Raw genomic sequence first — 18,759 nt, forward strand, 5'->3', positions numbered from 1 at the left:
ACTCACACACTGATTCAGAGATACAGGCCATTTAAAGTCAGTAATCGACTGAGCATCGTGTCTTTAGCGTGTCTTTGGATTGTCAGAGGAGTAAATTCACTGAAAGTCACAAAATATTCAATCTCTGTATTCTTTTATTTTCATTACTTGATTGTATACATATTATAAATGTAAAGGTTCTCGGTGAAGTTAAACAACAAGTGCACACAATATATAACAAGTAAATCTCTGTAAATGTAAATATGTAAAGCAAGTGCTACATCTGTGACTGGTAAACTCAGAAATGTACAAAATCATTTGCTGGGAAAGTGTTAAAATACAATTATGTGGTTTTATTAATCTTTGTGTACAGCATGATGATGTGTTGACACTGTAAAAACCCAGTGACTGATGTCCTCGTTGTGCTTTTGTTGCAGATGGATACATCAGCAACACGTGTGTGGATGTTGACTATGAGGCCATTAAGCGTAATTTGCTGAAGCCAAAAAGAGTCGATACATATCCTTTACCTCCGCCACCTCCAGATCCCCCGAAACAGTTTAAGCTGGAGTCTAACAGAGACAGGTACAGACCAGAAGATTATATTATTCTGTGCTGGGCATAAAGACTGAGTTATCTTTCTTCTGACGGTGTTTAAATCTATTAGTTTAATCTGGTGCTGTGTGCATCGTTTTGATGAACCTACCTTTTCTGTTGCATCTACCTCTGTTACAGCTGACAAAACTTCTGTGTCTCTCTTTTTTTTTTTTTTAGCAGCTCAATTGTAGATGATGGTAAGTCGCTCCTTATGCACAAGTATTAGAGGCAGAATCGTTGAAAATAAATCAGTTTTGATAAGACTTTGTGATAAAGGTCAAAATAGAAGATATTACTGTAATATAATGGCAACATAAAGAGGTCCGACTCCTGAGACACAGGAACTGAAGAAAATTCAGTTACAATAAAGTAAAAAGTGTGTGTGCATATGTCCATGCTTGTGTGTGTGTGTGTGTGTGTGTGTGTGGTGTGTTAAAGTATACATTCTCCACACCACTTGTCAATTTTTTGACAGCCATCAAAAAGCAGCTTACCGTAATGACAAGTTGTGAATTGTTACTCCAAACATTGGTGAATGTGAAGACTTTTTGATGTTATTCATATTTAATTTTCTTAAACACTTCAATGAAATGTTGGTTTTAAATTCGCAGTATTTTGAATTTGTATGCACTTCCCTCCGAACCCTGAATGATGACTGCTTTAAACCTTTTGTCTCGATGGATGTTTAGGACTTGATATACCAGATTGACTCAGTATCAATGAAAGTTGTATTTGTTCTTAGACAACTATGATGACGTTCAGCCGACACCTGATGAGTTACCTCTACCGCAACCACCACCAAAATCAGGTAACTTTTCCTCTTCTGATTCTGTGAAATACATTGAGAAACTGTGTTGGTGTGAGAACAGCGATGCTGGCTCCAAGAGTATCAAAGGTGTTGGATCTCTCATGGTTCTATGAACTCCGTGAAACAGCGTAAAAAAAAATACAAAGGTATATATTTATATCTCATTGAGTAACAACCCCCCCAAAATATTTTCCAGCATAGATCCCAAAGTGGAAAAAGGGCTTAAAAAGAAGTTTAAGGTAAACCGTCTTCACGTTTCACACCGACATTTATTTGTCAATAAGTAGTAGTGTGATCTAGAAAATTGATTAGAGAGTGTTTTTTTTTTTCAATCCCTTTGAATACAAACGATAAAGACGCATCGTCTCTTTATGGGAACATCTCTGACAACACTGAATACTATGATGATTGTTATATTCCGCTGGAAGGGGCCGCTCACGGTGCTAGCACACCATGATGGTCGACCCAACCTGTGTCATTAAGAAACCAGGAGGGAAGGACTTGCATGTCACTCGGGGGGAAATAGTGGAAATCATCCAGCTCACCGACGACAAGAAGGTTTTTAGTCGCAACGCCCTCAGGAAAATGTACGGAAGCACTTTTCTTTAATGGCATAATAAATTGCACATAATGACAGTGTGTGTGTGCGTGTGTCTATCCCTAGTGTACAGGTATAGACACAACATACAAAATGAATATGATATATAAATAAAGCTGTGGGTGGTTTTAAGTTAATGTATTAGAAATTAATGAAGTTGTGAGTTATAATTTAGTGCTTGTCTCTGTTTTGCCTCCCCTCTCACAGATGGTTATGTGCTCCGATCCTATCTCCTTTCAATGTGAGTGAATCCTCCTAAATTAATATGAGACTTGCAAATAGTTAGATTCACACTGCAGTTACATGATTTTCTTTGTGAATGATATATTATTTCTCAGGGTACACTGCTGTTATTATTTTGGGGTTTATTTGTTAGGATACAGTTAGCAGATATTTAATTATTCAATGTTCATATCCTCTGCCATTTTGGGTCCCTGACCTCCACTGACACTCCTAGCGTCACTTTGGGATAGATTAAATGTAGAAATGTAATTTACCCAAGAGAATCGTTGAAGTAAACTTTCTTTCTTTGCAGGGAAGGAGACATTTATGATGATGTTGATGCACTTGGTGAGTTTTAAAGTGCTCTTTATTGAAATCCACACAAAATGTAATTTAATCCAAAACCATCATGTTTTTCTTTTCCCAAAGTTCATTTTGTTTGACTTTAATGTTTTGGTTTTTGTGTTTCAGATGTTTACGACAATGATCCTACATACTGATGTTGAGATAATTCACATGCTTACAGAGAAAGAAGAAACGCTGTACAAAGAAACCTAACTGAAGCTATGTAGGACCACAGCTAAACTGAAAAACGATTCACAAAAATTTTACGAAATCAAGAAATGATAGAGGTTCTATACATTTGAATGCTGTTCAAACTGGATATTCACTCCCAGCTGTCAAACTAAGTTGCAGAAAAACTCAAACTAAATGCAGTCAAACTGACATTGATAGAAGGTATCACACCTTACATGTCACTTCATTCCACTTCAGACACTCACTCACACACACACACACACACACACACACACACACACACACACACACACACCACACACACACACAGCAGAGATAAAGTAAGATCCTGTGCTAGAAATAACAGACATATCATCACTGCTATTAATACTGAACTGCTTGTATAGGAATAAATAAATACACTATTGCAATTGCATTTTATATTTCACAGGCCCTGAGATAATTTGGCATAAAGTAAATATTTTTCTGTCCTGAGTCATCTTCCCATTTTTTTTTTAATGAAAGCCTTTGTCAGATTTGTTTAAGTTTGTGAAATGTTTTAAAACTGATTAAATGTTGTATGAAAATAAACTGGACCACATAAGCTGTGTTGAATCTCCTTCTCAGTTGATGTATGCTGATGACTGCAGGGATAAAGCAACGGTGCTGGAGGTGGATGTTTTGGTTGTTGTTCTGATATGAACACAATAAACTGGGAAGTGAAACTTTATGAGCGCTGTAAATACAAGTCATAGTATTGGCTAAAAAAAAGAAACAACTTCAAAAGAGCTGTAAAACAAGAATAATCATTGTTTTAAAGCACTTAATCAGTTATATGAGATATTTTGACTTCAGTATTGTGTTTAGACTTTACGTTCATTTAAACAAACAGGAAAGGTCATACTGCTCGGCATTGGAGGAGGATAAGGCAAGTCACAAACTCTGACCTGAAAACAACAGGTATTATTTTTCTGGTGGCTGTTGTCTTTGGGAAAAATTAGAGAAGGTTTGAGCTCTGATTGCCTTATTCTCAGTCAGCTGACACTTGTTGTATCCTTTGCAATCTCAAATAGACCTTCAAAGCCTAATTCCTCATCTTTGGCTCTGCCCCACAATAATACGTAAACATCTTGTTAATGAGGTTTCTCCAAAATGCTGGACTATGCTCACAAAGAGTTGTTTGTTGATAATAAAATGTCCAACAAATGAATGCTGGTGCAGCATTCTATCTAATCTGCATGCAAAGTTCAAATACTGCTCAGAAAATCCATTAAAAAAAAACCCGTTTTCTTCATTGTCAAAATATGGTCAAACAGTAAAGGCAGCAGCACAGCGCAGCAGCAGCAGTGTTCCTGCACCAGGGCAGCGGTAATAACAGTACCAGCCTGTAGGGGGCAGCAGGGCTCTATTTCTGCATCAGGGCAGCGGCATTGGTCGAGCAGAGGAAGGTCTTCTTCCTGTTTTAAAGTCCAGCTGGGTGCTGAACATTTTCAGCCTGGGAATGTTTCTCTCACGTTATTGAGGTTTATCCAGTCCGGATCAGACATGCAGCAGTCTGTGGAGGCTCTGTCCGCCTGCTGGAGTCCTACAGAGGCAGAGACAAAGTTGTGAGTATTAATGAGCTGCAGCAGTAGTCATCAATGCTGCAAACCAGACTGGGTATGTTGTAGTTCAGCTCAAGTTTTACCACCAGCTGCTTTTGAAGGTTCACTGCTGGACAAGAAAACAAACCGCGACCATCTCAATTTGTTCATCATAATCACCACTTATTTAAATAAATCCATTCGACACAGTGACAGGATGGCCTTTTCTGTGTCTTTGTTTGCTTTTTGTGATTATTGGACGCTTTTTTTTCCCCCACTCTGCAGTTCTTACATAAATACAGTACCTTGATAACCACGTTATACGCTTGATAATTGTCTCTGTGAAAAATGATGGTGACCAGCTTTTTCTTTGCACATAATTATGTGGAATAATGAAATTATTAAAACCTTTTGTAGAAACTCTATGGCATATTTTGGTAATATTTTTCAAAAAGATTTTTAATGTGAATTGATAGCCTTTACCTTTATGCAAACTCTGTTACCACCTCTAGCCTTATTATTTGGTTTTAAAAACAATAAATATGGAGATTTCTTTAAAAACAAAAACTCATATTTTCAGGTAGTATTAGACAATCGTCCTTTTTTATTTATTTTATTTTATTTTTTTTTAAGATATTTGACCTCACCTTGAATATCATTTGGTGTGGCATAATTCTGGAATCAGTTCAATACATGCTGCTACAACACTGCATGTGCAGACTAGGATTTTGTGTCAAAAGATACAAGGAACAATGCTGTTTCAAATGATGTGATTACACTTAAAAACACATCAACTATGTTGAGTCCCTAAAACCACTCCAGTTTGAGGAGTTCATTGTTTATTTCGATGTAATTTTCTTTGCAGATCAGGACGATCTGTTATGGCTCTCAGCTGGTTGGAGGAGCTCTCTCCAGGGGGGCAGAATTGAACAGTTCGTCATCCCAGCAGTTTGGAAAAAGTCTGCTGCTGTTTTCTGCTCAGCTCAGCCACTGCCGGACGGTGCTAAGACTGTTTGACGATCTCTCCATGCTGGCCTACTCTCACAGCTACGGGCTTGGATCTGGGGTGATATACAAAGAAACAATTCACTTCTCAAATCTGATCATTCTTAATAAATCAGCAAGAGGAGGATGGATGAACTCCCATCTCACTGGGAAAGTGAAACTTGAGAGATAATTAAGAACCATGATTAAACAGCACCAGATTACACATGAGCTCGGATTACCATTGACACTGGTGCAATGATTGATCTTTATTCAAGATCACTTTTCATTCAGACTGATACAATGTAAAGTGCTGCACAGAAGACTAACAAGGGATGATTAGAGAAAACTGATTTGGACACACAAAAACAAGAATGAAAAAAATGCTTTACACAGTGATTATTGTAGTTCCTGTAACTTATCAGATGTTATGCACCCATAAGAGCAAAGTGTATATAATTAAATCAATATAGAAAACATAATCACATGACTGATTTTCTAACAAGTTACGTATAAACAAAGCCATGAATTCAAGTAACTTCAGTCAGGTATGATAACTGATAGAAAAATTATTCTTTTTCATAGTGTTATGATGTTATGTGAACTACAGTGATTAATTCTGTTATTATTGCTGCTAATTTTCAAAAGGAGGAGGATGCAGGTGTTCGCTGGATATCAGTACTGAGCAATGTGGCGGACCAGCTCTACTACCCCTGTGAACACATTGCCTGGGCTGCAGACGCGGAGCTCATCCGTGTGAAGTCTGATAAATGGTGGCTGTTCAGCACCGTACTGTGGGGAACTTCGCTGATGCTGGGTATCCTCAGGTATCTGTCCTTATTTTGCCAAAATAAATCTAATTAATGGACCACTTGCAGTTACTTGCAGTTATGAATAAGGAGCATTTAAGTTCTTGCCTGAATTCTGTACATACTCACTGTGGTTGATATAAATATATCGTTGGAAACCTAACAATGAATGTATATCTACAATTTGTTACTTTCATGTGTCAAAGCCTGTTGTTCCAAAAAGTTCTATTTATGGCCAGATGCTTGCTGATGAGTGAATCTGTAATGATTTAATTTTCATGCAACAGTAAAGAAGAAGGTTTTGTTGGTCACATGTACAACTGATAAACAGTGAAAATACTCACTAGCAGCTTTTGTCAAGCACATGCAAAAGTCATCAGCTTTATTTTCAGCATTATTTCCCCCTAAAAACTACAGAATCAACATGTTTCAGAACTGCATTTTATCAGACTTTGGTCTCAGTTACAATTTCTTGATCTGTTCTCAAAGATATTAGCCTCTATTCAGAGATATTGACCCTTACTAGTTTTCTTTAAATATACAAGCAGAAAACAACCTCCAAGACCTTAAGCATTTTTGCCTTCATTTGTAAAGTGCTAAGTTTTACATCTTTAATTACAACAGTGGCTTGTAATACATTACGTGATTTTTTTGCTTCAGATCACTCAGAGTTCTGCTGCTGCTGAAGAAGAAGTTGAGGAAAAGCAAGAGGGACGGACAGTATAGCAGGTATTTTGTTTCCTTCAGTTTTTGGGTCCAGGGGAGTTGATGTAGGACAATTACAGTAAATTGTCAAAAATGCCACTTCCTCATTGTGCCTTGTGCTTTTTTTCTGCAGCCGCTCTCAGCTCCACAGACAGATGCAGTTGGAGATCCTCTCTATCTTCAGTGGGATGGCTGACCTTAGCAATGCGATCCACTGGATGCCGCCTGGCTTTCTGTGGGCTGGACGTTTTCCCAGCTGGCTGGTGGGACTGCTGGGTACCATCTCCTCTCTGATTGGTTTGATCCAGATGAATGTCACTAGCACTGGAGGGGATTCATCACAGTGAGGATGAAAAGTGATTCTTTGATGAGTGCTGAATGAATGAGGGATACTAGAAAAGATTCAGAGTAGATCTTTGATTCCATCAGGTAGACTTTAGACACTAATTACAATTATGACGCATCTTGGACATTAAAACTATTTGGCCCTTTTGCTGCATTGTAAATGATTTAGTTAATATGTTTGCAGTAATTTGCATCTGAAAATGTATTTTTTTTTTTTTTTTGTATATTTCAATATTTTAGTGATCAGACGGTGGGAGTTAAAAAAAATACTGCAACATTCATTGGTCAAGTTTTCTGCTGTTCAGTTTTCTCTATGTGTTTGTATATGCTGATCAACATGTTTATACAATAAAGAAGTATCCAAAATCTAAAGTTCATATCCCCTTGACCAATAAAAGCCCTGATAACTCAGTAAGATGATGGGTTTGCAGGAAAGGGAGGCATAAAAGTCAGAAAGAAGCATTTAAACACACAGATTGAAGTAACATGGTGCACAAAGTAACATTTAAGAGGTTTTTTTTAACCCTTTTGGGAGGGTTTGGAATCTAATATTTTGAAAAGAAACAATGTCACATCAGGAATTGACAATTATATGCTAGAATTACAGAAAAATTGTGTTATGAAAAACACTTCTTTCAGAGTCCATGATGAATTCATTCAGTTCAAAAAGCTGTGAATTTACTGTCATTCCTTATTATGATTGTTCAGACTGCCTAAAGTATGTAACATCTGTACTCAGTAGCAGTCAGTTTATTTATCCTCAAGTCACTGAATTTTAAGCAGGTTAAATTGGTTGCGGTTTGATTTTTTTTTCATTTAATTTGTAAAAATCTGTTCTAATGGTCAAACTACACAGAAACTGGCTGATGTTTTTTTCAATTGTGAAATCATTTTAAAATTCAAATATTGTCATTAAAGGTTTTGATTTGCAGCTCTCTTGTGGAATATCTTGCAAAACGTAATTGCTATTAAACCGGATATAAACCGATTTTAGTCTAGGCATTAAATTATCTACATCATATTGTAATCTCACATTATTGATAAGTCTTGTTGGAAAAGGTTTAGGACTGCAGTTACCAAATGTTTTCAATTGTTGATTAATCTGAGTTGTTACCTGAAGCTCAGGATACAGTCTGATTCAATATGTCCACAAAGTCCCAAATAAAGAAAAAATAAATTTTAAATAAAAGAAAAAACATCTAAACAAATGTGTGTAAAATTTTAACCTTTATAAAACTACTCCTCTTCTTCATCAAACGGTCGATGTTTGATTGAGGGGGACTAGACAATGTACAGCTCAATCAAATAACGATGTTGGATTGATCGGACTAGAACGCGGTATCACGGTAGCGTCGACGTATGCAAGTGTTGCTTTCAGGTTTAAAGAGCAGGTCGTAATTTTTTTTTTCCCTGAGCACAAAAACGTCAAAAGCACAATTATAAGAATGTATATCTGTTGAAATGTCCTGTTTCTGCAAAGAAATCTATTGTTTCTCCATCTTGATTATTAATAACTTATTGGAAATAACTTGCTTTGAACCTTTGTTAGTTTCAGTGTGTTTAAAGTTAGAACGTACGTGGTCCCGTGAACGCAGCACAGACAGAGTCAACCGATAAATAAAATCTGTCAGTCGACCTCAGCCGGAGCTGCAACAACAATGAGAGACAAACTGCGAACGACAGCATTTATCTTAGGATGGCGTGAAAGTATCACATCCAGTAGTTTTGGTGTCGTTAGTATGACAGAAAAAACAAGACCAAACTCCTGGAATAGGTTCAGATTCCGCACCACGTCGACTCTTGAGTCGTGGCAGCCGCTGAAGTCTCAGTCCCGGACACAAAGACTCCCAGAAACATCTGAAACATCAGGTGAGAGCTCCTCTCCTCTCTCTTTAAACACGAGTTTTACACCCCACATTCATTGTACACTTTCCAGTGTGTAAGTTTCACCTGACTAGCTGTGACTATTAGTAGCTTTAAGCTACAGGACTGCTAACTCAACACTGTGCTCATTTTAGTTCGCTGTGTAATAAATGTTCCATTTTATTTCTTTTCTCTGACGCATTTCCCTGCTTTTCCTCTGCCGTGAGCTCTGTGGCTGAAAATACAACATGCAAAGTTCATCGACATGCATGTTGTGTATGTTTACACTGCCTTCTGTGTGTGTTTCTTGAATAGCGAGCAGTGCACTGTGTTTATACATCGAAATATAACGTTAAAAACAAAAAAAAGATTAGGTGAAACTTAAAAGTTTAGAGAAAGATATATATTCTTAGGAGAAAAAAACCCTTCAAAAAACAGCAAATTTTAATCAGTAGTAGTCATCAGTTATAAAGGAGCATCCAAAAATAATTGAAATTAATAAACAATCTGGTCTTCCTCTGGATCAAAAATTGCACAACTGGTTTCGGTTTGATGCTCAGGCAACACTTGGCATGTAGTGCCTGTTGACCAGGCCACACTGAGGTGATGGATAAGACGTCAATCAACCTTCAAAACTGCATTATGGACGCTGTGTGTCTCGATGACGAAGATGTTAATAGACTTTTGAAGCTTGTTACACTCTGAATATTGTAAATGCCGTTCATGTACTTTGAGCTTTAGTCCTTTTTTTGTTATCTTGACTGTAATTAGGCAACAGGGTCAAGAGGCTTGCAGATCCATCCTCAGATAGTACTGTTATATATACAGTATGTTCCCGACATGTTCTGCTAACAGTAAATGCAGTAATGTCATTTTCTTCTGATGGGCTTTCTTGCAGAATGGACTCAGACTGCCGCTCTATTGATCAGTCGGCCACTGCTCGCACAGACTCTGTTCTGACTGACTCAATCTCTGTGAATGGAGCCTCAGCGGCAGAAATAACCACTCTGACGGCAGCTGCTCCGCCAGGTTCAGAAGGAGAGGATCTGGATTCCTACAACCTGATTGAACCTCCCCCATTAGAATGGAGATCAGACTCCTCCAGTGAGGCAACAGATGAGCTGGATGAGTCCACCCTGCCCATCTCAGCTGACAGTTTGGACAAGACTAATATAGATGAGTCCATTTTACTGCCTTTGGATGTGACAAACAGTTTAGCTCCACTTGACATGAGCCAGCAGTCGCTTGCTGAAAATATTACAAATCCAGTTGACAGTATTCTGGTGGAGCTGGAAGATGAATGTGGAGAACTTAAGGAAGAGGAGGAAGTGAGAGGTGAAGGCTTGGAGGGCACAGCAGGGGAAGAGCCAACTTTTAGGGGCACTGAGAGCAGGGTCAGTGAAGAGGTGGAGCGCATCAATAGAATTTCAAGTGATGAAGACCACAGCCGCATTCAGAGCCTCCTCACCCAGCTCCAGCTCATGGGAGAAGAGCCTCATCCCAGTCATTACACACCTCATCACCACTCTGACCAGACTGAGGAGGGTGCACAAGCACCGTTCCTGTCAACCAACAATAGTAATGAAACCACAGGACTGCTATTCTCTGAAGCCCACCAGAGGGATATGCTGGGCATGCTGCAGTGCACAGAGATTGGCGCAACACCCCTTCCCAGCTCTCTGCCCAATTCAGGAGCAGTGGATGCAGTGGTGTCTGTTTCTTACAGTCAGGAGGACGCTCAGAGGTTTTGGGGGCATTATGGGAATGGTCAACACCAGCGCCGCAGGGACGACTCTCTCACTTCACTGCCTGATGATGAGTATCCTGAACCAGTGTGGATGAAAATGGGGGAGGAGCCTCCAGATGAAGAGGCTGCTGCAGAGAGCGAGCAGGTTGGTACTTTTATTTGGAAAAAAAAACTTGAAATGTTTTGTTGTGTCTTCTACGTTTGTTTCTATTCCTGATGTAACAGATTGCTTTTTTTATTTCCCTCCTATGATGTATGTTTAAAATGTCCCACTATGTCACTTTATTACCAGCTTATTTAATTCTTGAATCTACATAAAGTCAAATGGTAAAAATCACTTGTATTCATGTATTGAAAGTAGTTACTTAATAATGCTAGATATTTTTTGTTTTTGTGAGGCTACAACCAGCAAGGATCTATCATGAAAATATCACCACATTGGCTGAATATCTATTTTTCCATTACCAACTTGTTTAATCAATCACTTTGATTTTCATGTTGTCATTGTAGAGTGCTGATGACTGTCCTTCATATAAAAATGGTGAGTCATTTCAAGGCCCTTCTGCTAATACGTGATCTGTCAAATATGCTGATCCCTAGTTTTTTTAATACATGTTCATGTGATGCATTTTAGTGCCTGGCCCTTGTGACCCCGAAGACCTGCTGGATGGAGTGATATTTGGTGCAAAGTACCTGGGCTCCACTCAGATCAAATCAGATAGAAATCCATCAACAAATGCACGTATGGCTCAGGCTCAGGAAGCTGTGGATCGGATAAAGGTGAAATATAATCAGAAATCTACTAAATATACTCATAAACACACATTTTGCAAGTAAATCTTTTTTATGTATCGCAATTGACGTGAACAAGCACTTTCTTTGGCAAGTATCAGTGTGAAATCAAGATTATCAGGACAATGTCAGCTGGTGCGGATTTCAGTATTGAATTAAAGATACAGATTGTATAACATATCTTTCTCTAACAGTTTCTCTAAGAATTTTTTTCTTTCAATCATTGTTGACTTGAAGATATATGTTGAAGTGCTGAATCTGACTACACAGTGTTTCATTTAGGCTCCAGAGGGAGAGTCCCAGCCAATGACAGAGGTGGATTTATTCATCTCTACTCAGCGAATCAAAGTGCTCACTGCTGACACACAGGTACGTTAAGTTCATAAATCAACATCCCGCTGCATGTGTAAGACACACTTTTATTTACACTGTAATCCTTCAGCATTATGTTCTCCTAAAAGTTAAATGACCTAAATGTTCATTTAAAAATTCTACAGCATTGTGCATTTAATAGAAGCCATGTAAATACAAAAATACAGGCCCAGACATCATCATTTTTAAACCACACAGGTGCATGCCAAAATATGTTAATATCTTTTGGAAATTTCATTGTTTTGTCTGTATTGAAAAAAAAATCATAGCATGAAAACTAAAAGATTAGTTATTTCTAAATTATATTTCTGAAAATTCTGACCCTTGAAAAACATTATACAGTACATATATGTATAAGTATATTTATATATATAATTGCACTTGTCCCTGTCTTGTTGCTTCTTGCTTTGAGGATGCCCCATTGCCTTTCTAAAGCCTTTTGTGTCTCAAGCATTTCAACATCCAGATTTTTCTTCTTTTGACAATATCTGGGATGTGAGAGGAGCAGTTTCTGGAGATCTGGGGAGAGGAATGATGTCTGATTCTTATGTGATGCTGGATTTCAAGTGCTTCACAATCCCAGGTTTTCTGTGTCACAGTGCTCCAAATGTTTTCTGTTGGTTTAAGGGTTGGATGGAGACAAAGTTTTTGCTGTTGTGAAGGATGCTGTCTGTGGTTCAGCACTGACTTGATGATTTAAGCCTTAACTTCCCTCAAGGGATGGTATCCTTATTTTTAGAAGCGGTTTTTCACAAACTGGAGGATGTCTGCTCGTCTTCAAATCTGTGAGGTTGTGCTTCTCTAAGAGGTTCCTTTTGTACTCAGTCATGTACCTGTTTCCAATCAACCAGACTACTCTCACATCAAATGCTCCTCCTGTGTTTACCTTTCCAGCCTTTTGTTGCCCCTGTCCAAACATGTCTGAAAGGTGTTGCTGTTATAAAATTCAGAATCATTCAAAATTACTCCTCTATGTGTTCACAATTAATTCCTCAACCTGCACAGCTTCATGAATTAAAAAGGTCGGAGAGTAAACTTTAGAAAAGGGTGGGGCATGGCTTGTTGTGTTCTTTTAGATTACCCCATCTTACTCCAGCATGTTTCAAGTCTCTGCAGGGTTCACACCATTCCGTCAAATGTTAACCCCCTTCGTGTCCTGTTGTCTCTCAGGAAGCCATGATGGATCATGCTCTGCAGATGATCTCTTACATCGCTGACATTGATGACATTGTGGTTCTGATGGCTCGAAGAAAACGCAAAGGGCAAGATGGTGACCCGGCATCGAATTCCTCTCAGAAGAAGTGTGTAATGATCTGCCATGTCTTCTCCTCAGAGGATGTAAGTCAGTCAGTCACTTTTATGTAGCTTCAACTGTTTACACAAGAAATTGCATTTATTAATGAAAAATATTGGCATTGTCTGTACTTTTGCTTTTTGTGGAGTTTTCTTTTCATGACTACAAAGAAAAATCTTAAAGTATAGTCACGATCGAATTAAATGTCAGTGTATTTGACAGCTGACTCAACAGAAGGTCAGCATAGATATTCATTCTGGACTGCTCCAGCCAGTCTTCTTGCTGCATTGGTTGATCCTGATAATCAGTTGTGTTATGTGTTTTATTAATTTGATTCTTATTTGCAATGCACTAATTACGTTTCATCATCATCCATGATTTAGAGTCACAGTCTGAAAAGTAACATTATGTTGTGAATGACTGAGTGCAATAGAAACACACAATGGGTGCTGCACGTAAAGATGCACCATCAAACGAAAAAGTTCACATAAGGTAGAAATGCTTAGTTGCTTTATACCTCTGCAATTTTGCAGGTTTGTGAAAACCTGTGAAAGAAATGTCAGAGCTGCAGATATCTATAAGATGAGTGATCTTAAAATAAACCATGCTTGATGGATGAAAGAGTCTCTCCTTATCATTGACATTAGGAAGTCATGAGGCTGTGCAACTTTCAGTCGTCATCTTTGTGCAATGACACATCAGTAATTTCCCCTAAAATGACAAGAAACAGAGGAAGTGCAACATTCTCTAAATAATTTAGATGTGAGTATGCATTTCCTTTTTGATTAAAGCTATTCTGTCTGGTGGTCATTTTAAACCATCAGCTGTAACTGTAGTCACACAAAGATTTAATCAGTGTGTGCGACCTTGTTTAGTTTTATTATTATTATGATTGTTATTGAAATCATTTATGAACAACAGTGTACACAAGTTCATTGTTCAGTATTATTGGGTTCATTGCTCTGCGCGGTGTTCTAACCAATGTGCTCCTTTCTACTGGGCAACAGTTTCAGCCTCAGCTTGGCCTGGTTTTATTCTCTGAGACAGCCAGTGAGTTCTCCTGAATGTAAAAGTGGTCTGGCTGTTGTCCCAGTTTCGCTGAATAGGAGGAAGAAGAGTTTCTTTTAGCAACTAATTAGCTGTGGGAGGCAGAAGGCCATGAAGCCCGTGGTTCCCTAGATGAAGACATCTAATATAAGAGTTTTGTTCTTGATAAGTCAGTGAAATTTTGTTTGTTTTTAAGTGACTAGTGAGAGTGAATATGCCTAATATTCAATACAATGGCAGTGTTTAAAAAGAAAAGAAACTTGGAGAGTGAAAGACATTTTTCAGTGTCTGGAGTGACACATTTATATGCCGTACTGTTGTCATTTTTGCAAATAAGCCCATTTGCTTCTATTTGTTCGTAAGAAAATTAAGTTTACAAAAGTGTAGGAGGAGCATTTATTTAACAAATGGCTTCACCATTCAAATTTAAAATCTTCTTGTAGGGATTATTCTGGAATTCTAGTGGCAGAACCCGAGTGACATTTGTTTCTCCAACCAGGCTCAGGTCATAGCTCAAGCTATCGGGCAGGCTTTCGGGGTGGCGTACCAGCAGTTTCTTCCAGCCAACGCATCAAGGCCAGTGATCTGAGGCCGGGCGAGTACAGTGACTACCTGGAAAACCAAGAGCTGTACAACGGAGACCTGGCCCACTTCTCTGACTCTCAGAACATTCGGGATGTAAGTGATTGTGTCTATGGTGATAGGTTTTCTTAAGCCTATGAAATACAGATGACAGACAAGTGTAAAAGAAAAAGCATATCGAGAAAATGATTTTAATAATCTTGAAATATTCTTAATATCAGAAGTCAGGTCCATAAATATATGTTAAAAACATTGTGTCCAGTGTCTGGTATCAGGCATGAGATGAACTTTGGCACCAGTATCTAGGACAGGGGGTCGAACGTAGAGCCTGTGGGCCAAAACCTGCCCACAAGAGGACACTTCCAGCTGTTCCTCGTGTATCCACAGGGGGGTCGCACTATTTCATTAGGAACATATCATGGCATGGTTGCATAATCCTGTAGTGGTCAACATGTAGTATCCCTGGTTACTGGTTAACATTCCAAAAACATGTATTTGAATTTTATGGATGTCCTAAATTGCATCTGTCTGCCTTTATTCTCTTTACCTGTTGGTTCTACCATGAATTGATATAGTATAGACAAAAGATAAGCAGAACTGGACAATGTGATACAATTTACAAATGCCCCTAGACACATCGCAAAAGAGGCATTAAAGTGCCTTGAGTTACAGATGTCGGCCCCACCTCACATGCAGAGTAGCTGAGTGATGCAGCAGTGAACGCTGGTTGCCCTACTACTATAGGTGAATGACCTTCGCTGCTGGAGGCGTTGTTCATTGGCATTGCAAAGCAGCGTCAATATTAACCAAATACCATGATGATGAGTTTATGAAAACATGCAAACTAAAGGCTGCAGGAGTTTTGTTTTTCATGACACAGCGCTAGGCCATTGCCTGCAGTCTGAAAAGAAACTGTATATCTGGTATGATTCACTGCAATTTATTTCCCTTATGTTTTTTTTTTTTTGTTTTTTTTTTTGCATTGTTTTGGTTGTGGATTAGTATGCTATAATTTCACAATTTCAGTCATAGTGAGATTAAATCGAGTCCCAGGATTAATGTGCCAACGCACTTAATTTTTGACACCCCTAAGAAAAAAATGTAAATATCAACTGTTTGTTTTAGTAATAACTTACGAAACACACCAAACTGAAAATTTACATTTAATAGTGTGAGGATTTATCACTGCAGTTGGTGATGTTTGTAGTGAAAGTAATGGGAGACTGCCTGCTGGTGTTCTTGATTCAGATTGCCCTCACCAAGGCTTCTGGAGAGATCCTGGGACTCGCGGTGGTGGAGTCGGGCTGGGGCCCATTCTGCCCACAGTTGTTGTGGCCAACCTGCTTCACGGAGGTCCGGCCGAGCGCTGTGGAGAGCTCAGCATCGGCGACCGCATTATGTCCATCAATGGAACCAGTCTGGTGGGTCTGCCCATCACCGCCTGCCAGAACATCATCAGAGTAGTTTGAGACAAGAGAAAATGGGCACTAACTTTGTGTTGGGGTAGTAATAATCATAACATTAACAGTTCGAAAATAGCATAACAGTCATTAAGCTTTCAGAAACAGAATTACATTCATGTGAAGTTCTTAGACTCTTCATTGTGAACTCACTCACCTTTTCACGGCCGCTCCATGCTTGAAGTAATTCACTAGGTGGCGCTGTGGCTCCATGCAATACTTTTTTCAGAGTGGATCAGGATGCTTACATTCAGGGACACTAATAATTCTGTCCGTTTACAATACTGCTCATCAGTATTTCACTTATTTTTTTCTCTTTTACACTTGAGGAATATATTTGTGTTTAGTGGCTGACAGCCAGTTTGGTTTTATATGAATTGAGAACAAATGTAGAACTTTTACCTTTCCTTTTTCTTAATCATTTAATTTGTTTTTGTTTGAATAGTTAATGTGTGATGTAAGAAACGAGGAATAATTTATTGATCCTTTGGGGAAATTACTTTAAGACTCATTTCCCCTGTTTGTGTCATATGAGCCAGGATGGAAATGGCTGCCAGGGCGGAGCCCCTGTCTTACCTTTTGGTGTCAGCTTGGTGTACTATTTATTCACACACACACACCACACACACACACACACACACACACACACACACACACACACACACACACACACACACACACAGACCCATTCTTGCCCATAAGTAAGAAATCAAATTATTTGGGAAGTAATAAAGAATTCTGAAAATTGATATACTTGGGGATTGTTAATTTAAAACAAAACAAAAACCAAACACTAACCGATGCTTGATAAATCATGTTTTTACTTTTTCACTCAGGATCTGAAAAACCAAAAGTATGTGAAGCTCAGCATTGTCCACTGTCCTCCTGTCACCATGGCAATCATTAGGAGGCCTGATCCCAAGTTTCAGCTCGGCTTCAGTGTGGAGGATGGAATTGTAGTCTTCATTCTCTACTTGTCCCTCTAAGTTCAGTATTCCGATTCTTTCAGTATGATCAAAACCTGTATTGTGTTGAGATAAGAGAGTCCAGTGAACTCAGTCAGCTTTCCATTTTTTCATGAGAAAGAAAATGCAAGTTTTTGATTGGAGTCAAACGGAATGAACCTTTAGCAACATATTGGGGTTTTTTGTTTTTAAATCAAAATGTTGAATCGAGTTTCTTCTGTTTCAGATCTGCAGTCTAATGCGAGGAGGACTAGCAGAGAGAGGAGGTATTCGTGTTGGGGCACCGAATCATTGAGATTAACGGGCAAAGTGTTTGTTGCTAACGCCACATGACAAGATCATCCAGAGCTTGACAAACGCTATCGGGGAGGTGAGAAGTGATGAAAGATTAATATTTAAGTATATTAACAAAAATTGAGCTTTTGTTTTTTCAATCTTGTGAATATAGTATTTTACTGTAGATTAAAACTATATTTCTCTCCTTCTCAACAGATTCACTTGAAGACAATGCCAGCATCAACATATCGACTCCTAACAGGGCAAGAGCAGCCAGTGTTTCTTTGACCACTGTCGTCTTCAAAACGTCAAAAATACTGCAGTGTTCAAGCCACCTGAGCGGAAAATATTATGCAAATGATCTTACAGCACAGAACAAGCTGTTTGTCACAACACTGAATACCACAAGCTACACTAGTTATATATTTACAAGATTGAATGAATTTTATTATGAAAGATTTAAAATGACAGGGATGAAAGATAGCTCTTCATTTATATTTATAAGATATTGGATATTCATGTAATAGTTGAGATGCTATACATGCAAGTGCTTCATGTTTTCCACTTCACTAACTCAGTGATGAACAGCATCATTATATTCTCTTCATGGCTCTGCTAGCCTGTTGCGTGATGCCAGTATGCCAGAGGTAAATATACTTGAGGGGGTTTGTTATTAACTCAGGACAAAGGGTCTGTGTGTTTCATTGTGACGTACTTTCAGTTTGTCACGCACTCATCAACAAGTGTCTGCTAAAAACTTCAGAGAGGGCTCGGCAATGTAGTGTTCTGGTTCCTTCATTACAACGCTTCACTCACTGTGCCTGACATGAAGCTGATATCATGCACAATTTTTAAGCCTTATTTGATAGAGAGATGCTTATATTTTTATGGATTTGCTGTTTTTCATCTACATTAAAATTTCAGAAGATGTCTTGATGTTATTTATTGAGACTCAGTGGTTGCTGTGTGTTTCAAAACATGCTTTTGTACCATTGATTTTGAAAAATGACATGCTGTTATTCTGCTGATTTAGAAATAAGATTTGATAAGTTCCCTCATGAGAATTATGAACTTCTTATGTAATGTATATGATATTCCAGTGTTATCTTAAGTTACAGGTTGAATTGCAAAGTTTGTACTAATAAATATTTTTTTCGACGTGAATTTAAGATTATAGTCATTATTATCTATGCTGTGACTTATTACTTCCTTATC

General features: G+C 38.4%; 2 protein-coding genes and 1 long non-coding RNA gene across 3 annotated transcripts; all 3 read left to right on the forward strand.

Moving 5' to 3' along the window:
• The first annotated feature begins 1,810 nt into the window (after positions 1–1,810).
• On the forward strand, positions 1,811–3,328 carry LOC115382279 (uncharacterized). The gene is made up of 4 exons (XR_003930523.1): positions 1,811–1,971; positions 2,190–2,223; positions 2,518–2,552; positions 2,676–3,328. It is a non-coding gene; the product is annotated as an uncharacterized LOC115382279 (long non-coding RNA).
• Positions 3,329–4,250: 922 nt separating this feature from the next.
• On the forward strand, positions 4,251–8,077 carry pex11g (peroxisomal biogenesis factor 11 gamma). Its single transcript, XM_030083978.1, is given in 6 exon segments — positions 4,251–4,284; positions 4,287–4,327; positions 5,169–5,369; positions 5,936–6,114; positions 6,757–6,825; positions 6,935–8,077. Coding segments are annotated over 6 exon segments (723 nt in total). The 5' UTR covers positions 4,251–4,265; the 3' UTR covers positions 7,149–8,077.
• A 686-nt stretch (positions 8,078–8,763) lies between these two features.
• Positions 8,764–18,702, forward strand: LOC115382272 (amyloid-beta A4 precursor protein-binding family A member 3). Its single transcript, XM_030083975.1, is given in 15 exon segments — positions 8,764–9,015; positions 9,908–10,901; positions 11,267–11,297; positions 11,391–11,536; positions 11,831–11,917; positions 13,091–13,258; positions 14,761–14,839; positions 14,842–14,939; positions 16,092–16,152; positions 16,155–16,303; positions 17,140–17,259; positions 17,495–17,545; positions 17,547–17,582; positions 17,585–17,638; positions 17,761–18,702. Coding segments are annotated over 14 exon segments (2,145 nt in total). The 5' UTR covers positions 8,764–9,015; position 9,908; the 3' UTR covers positions 17,833–18,702.
• Positions 18,703–18,759: the final 57 nt, after the last annotated feature.

Source organism: Salarias fasciatus, chromosome 23 (genome assembly GCF_902148845.1).
Source record: "Salarias fasciatus chromosome 23, fSalaFa1.1, whole genome shotgun sequence".
Lineage (NCBI taxonomy): Eukaryota > Metazoa > Chordata > Actinopteri > Blenniiformes > Blenniidae > Salarias > Salarias fasciatus.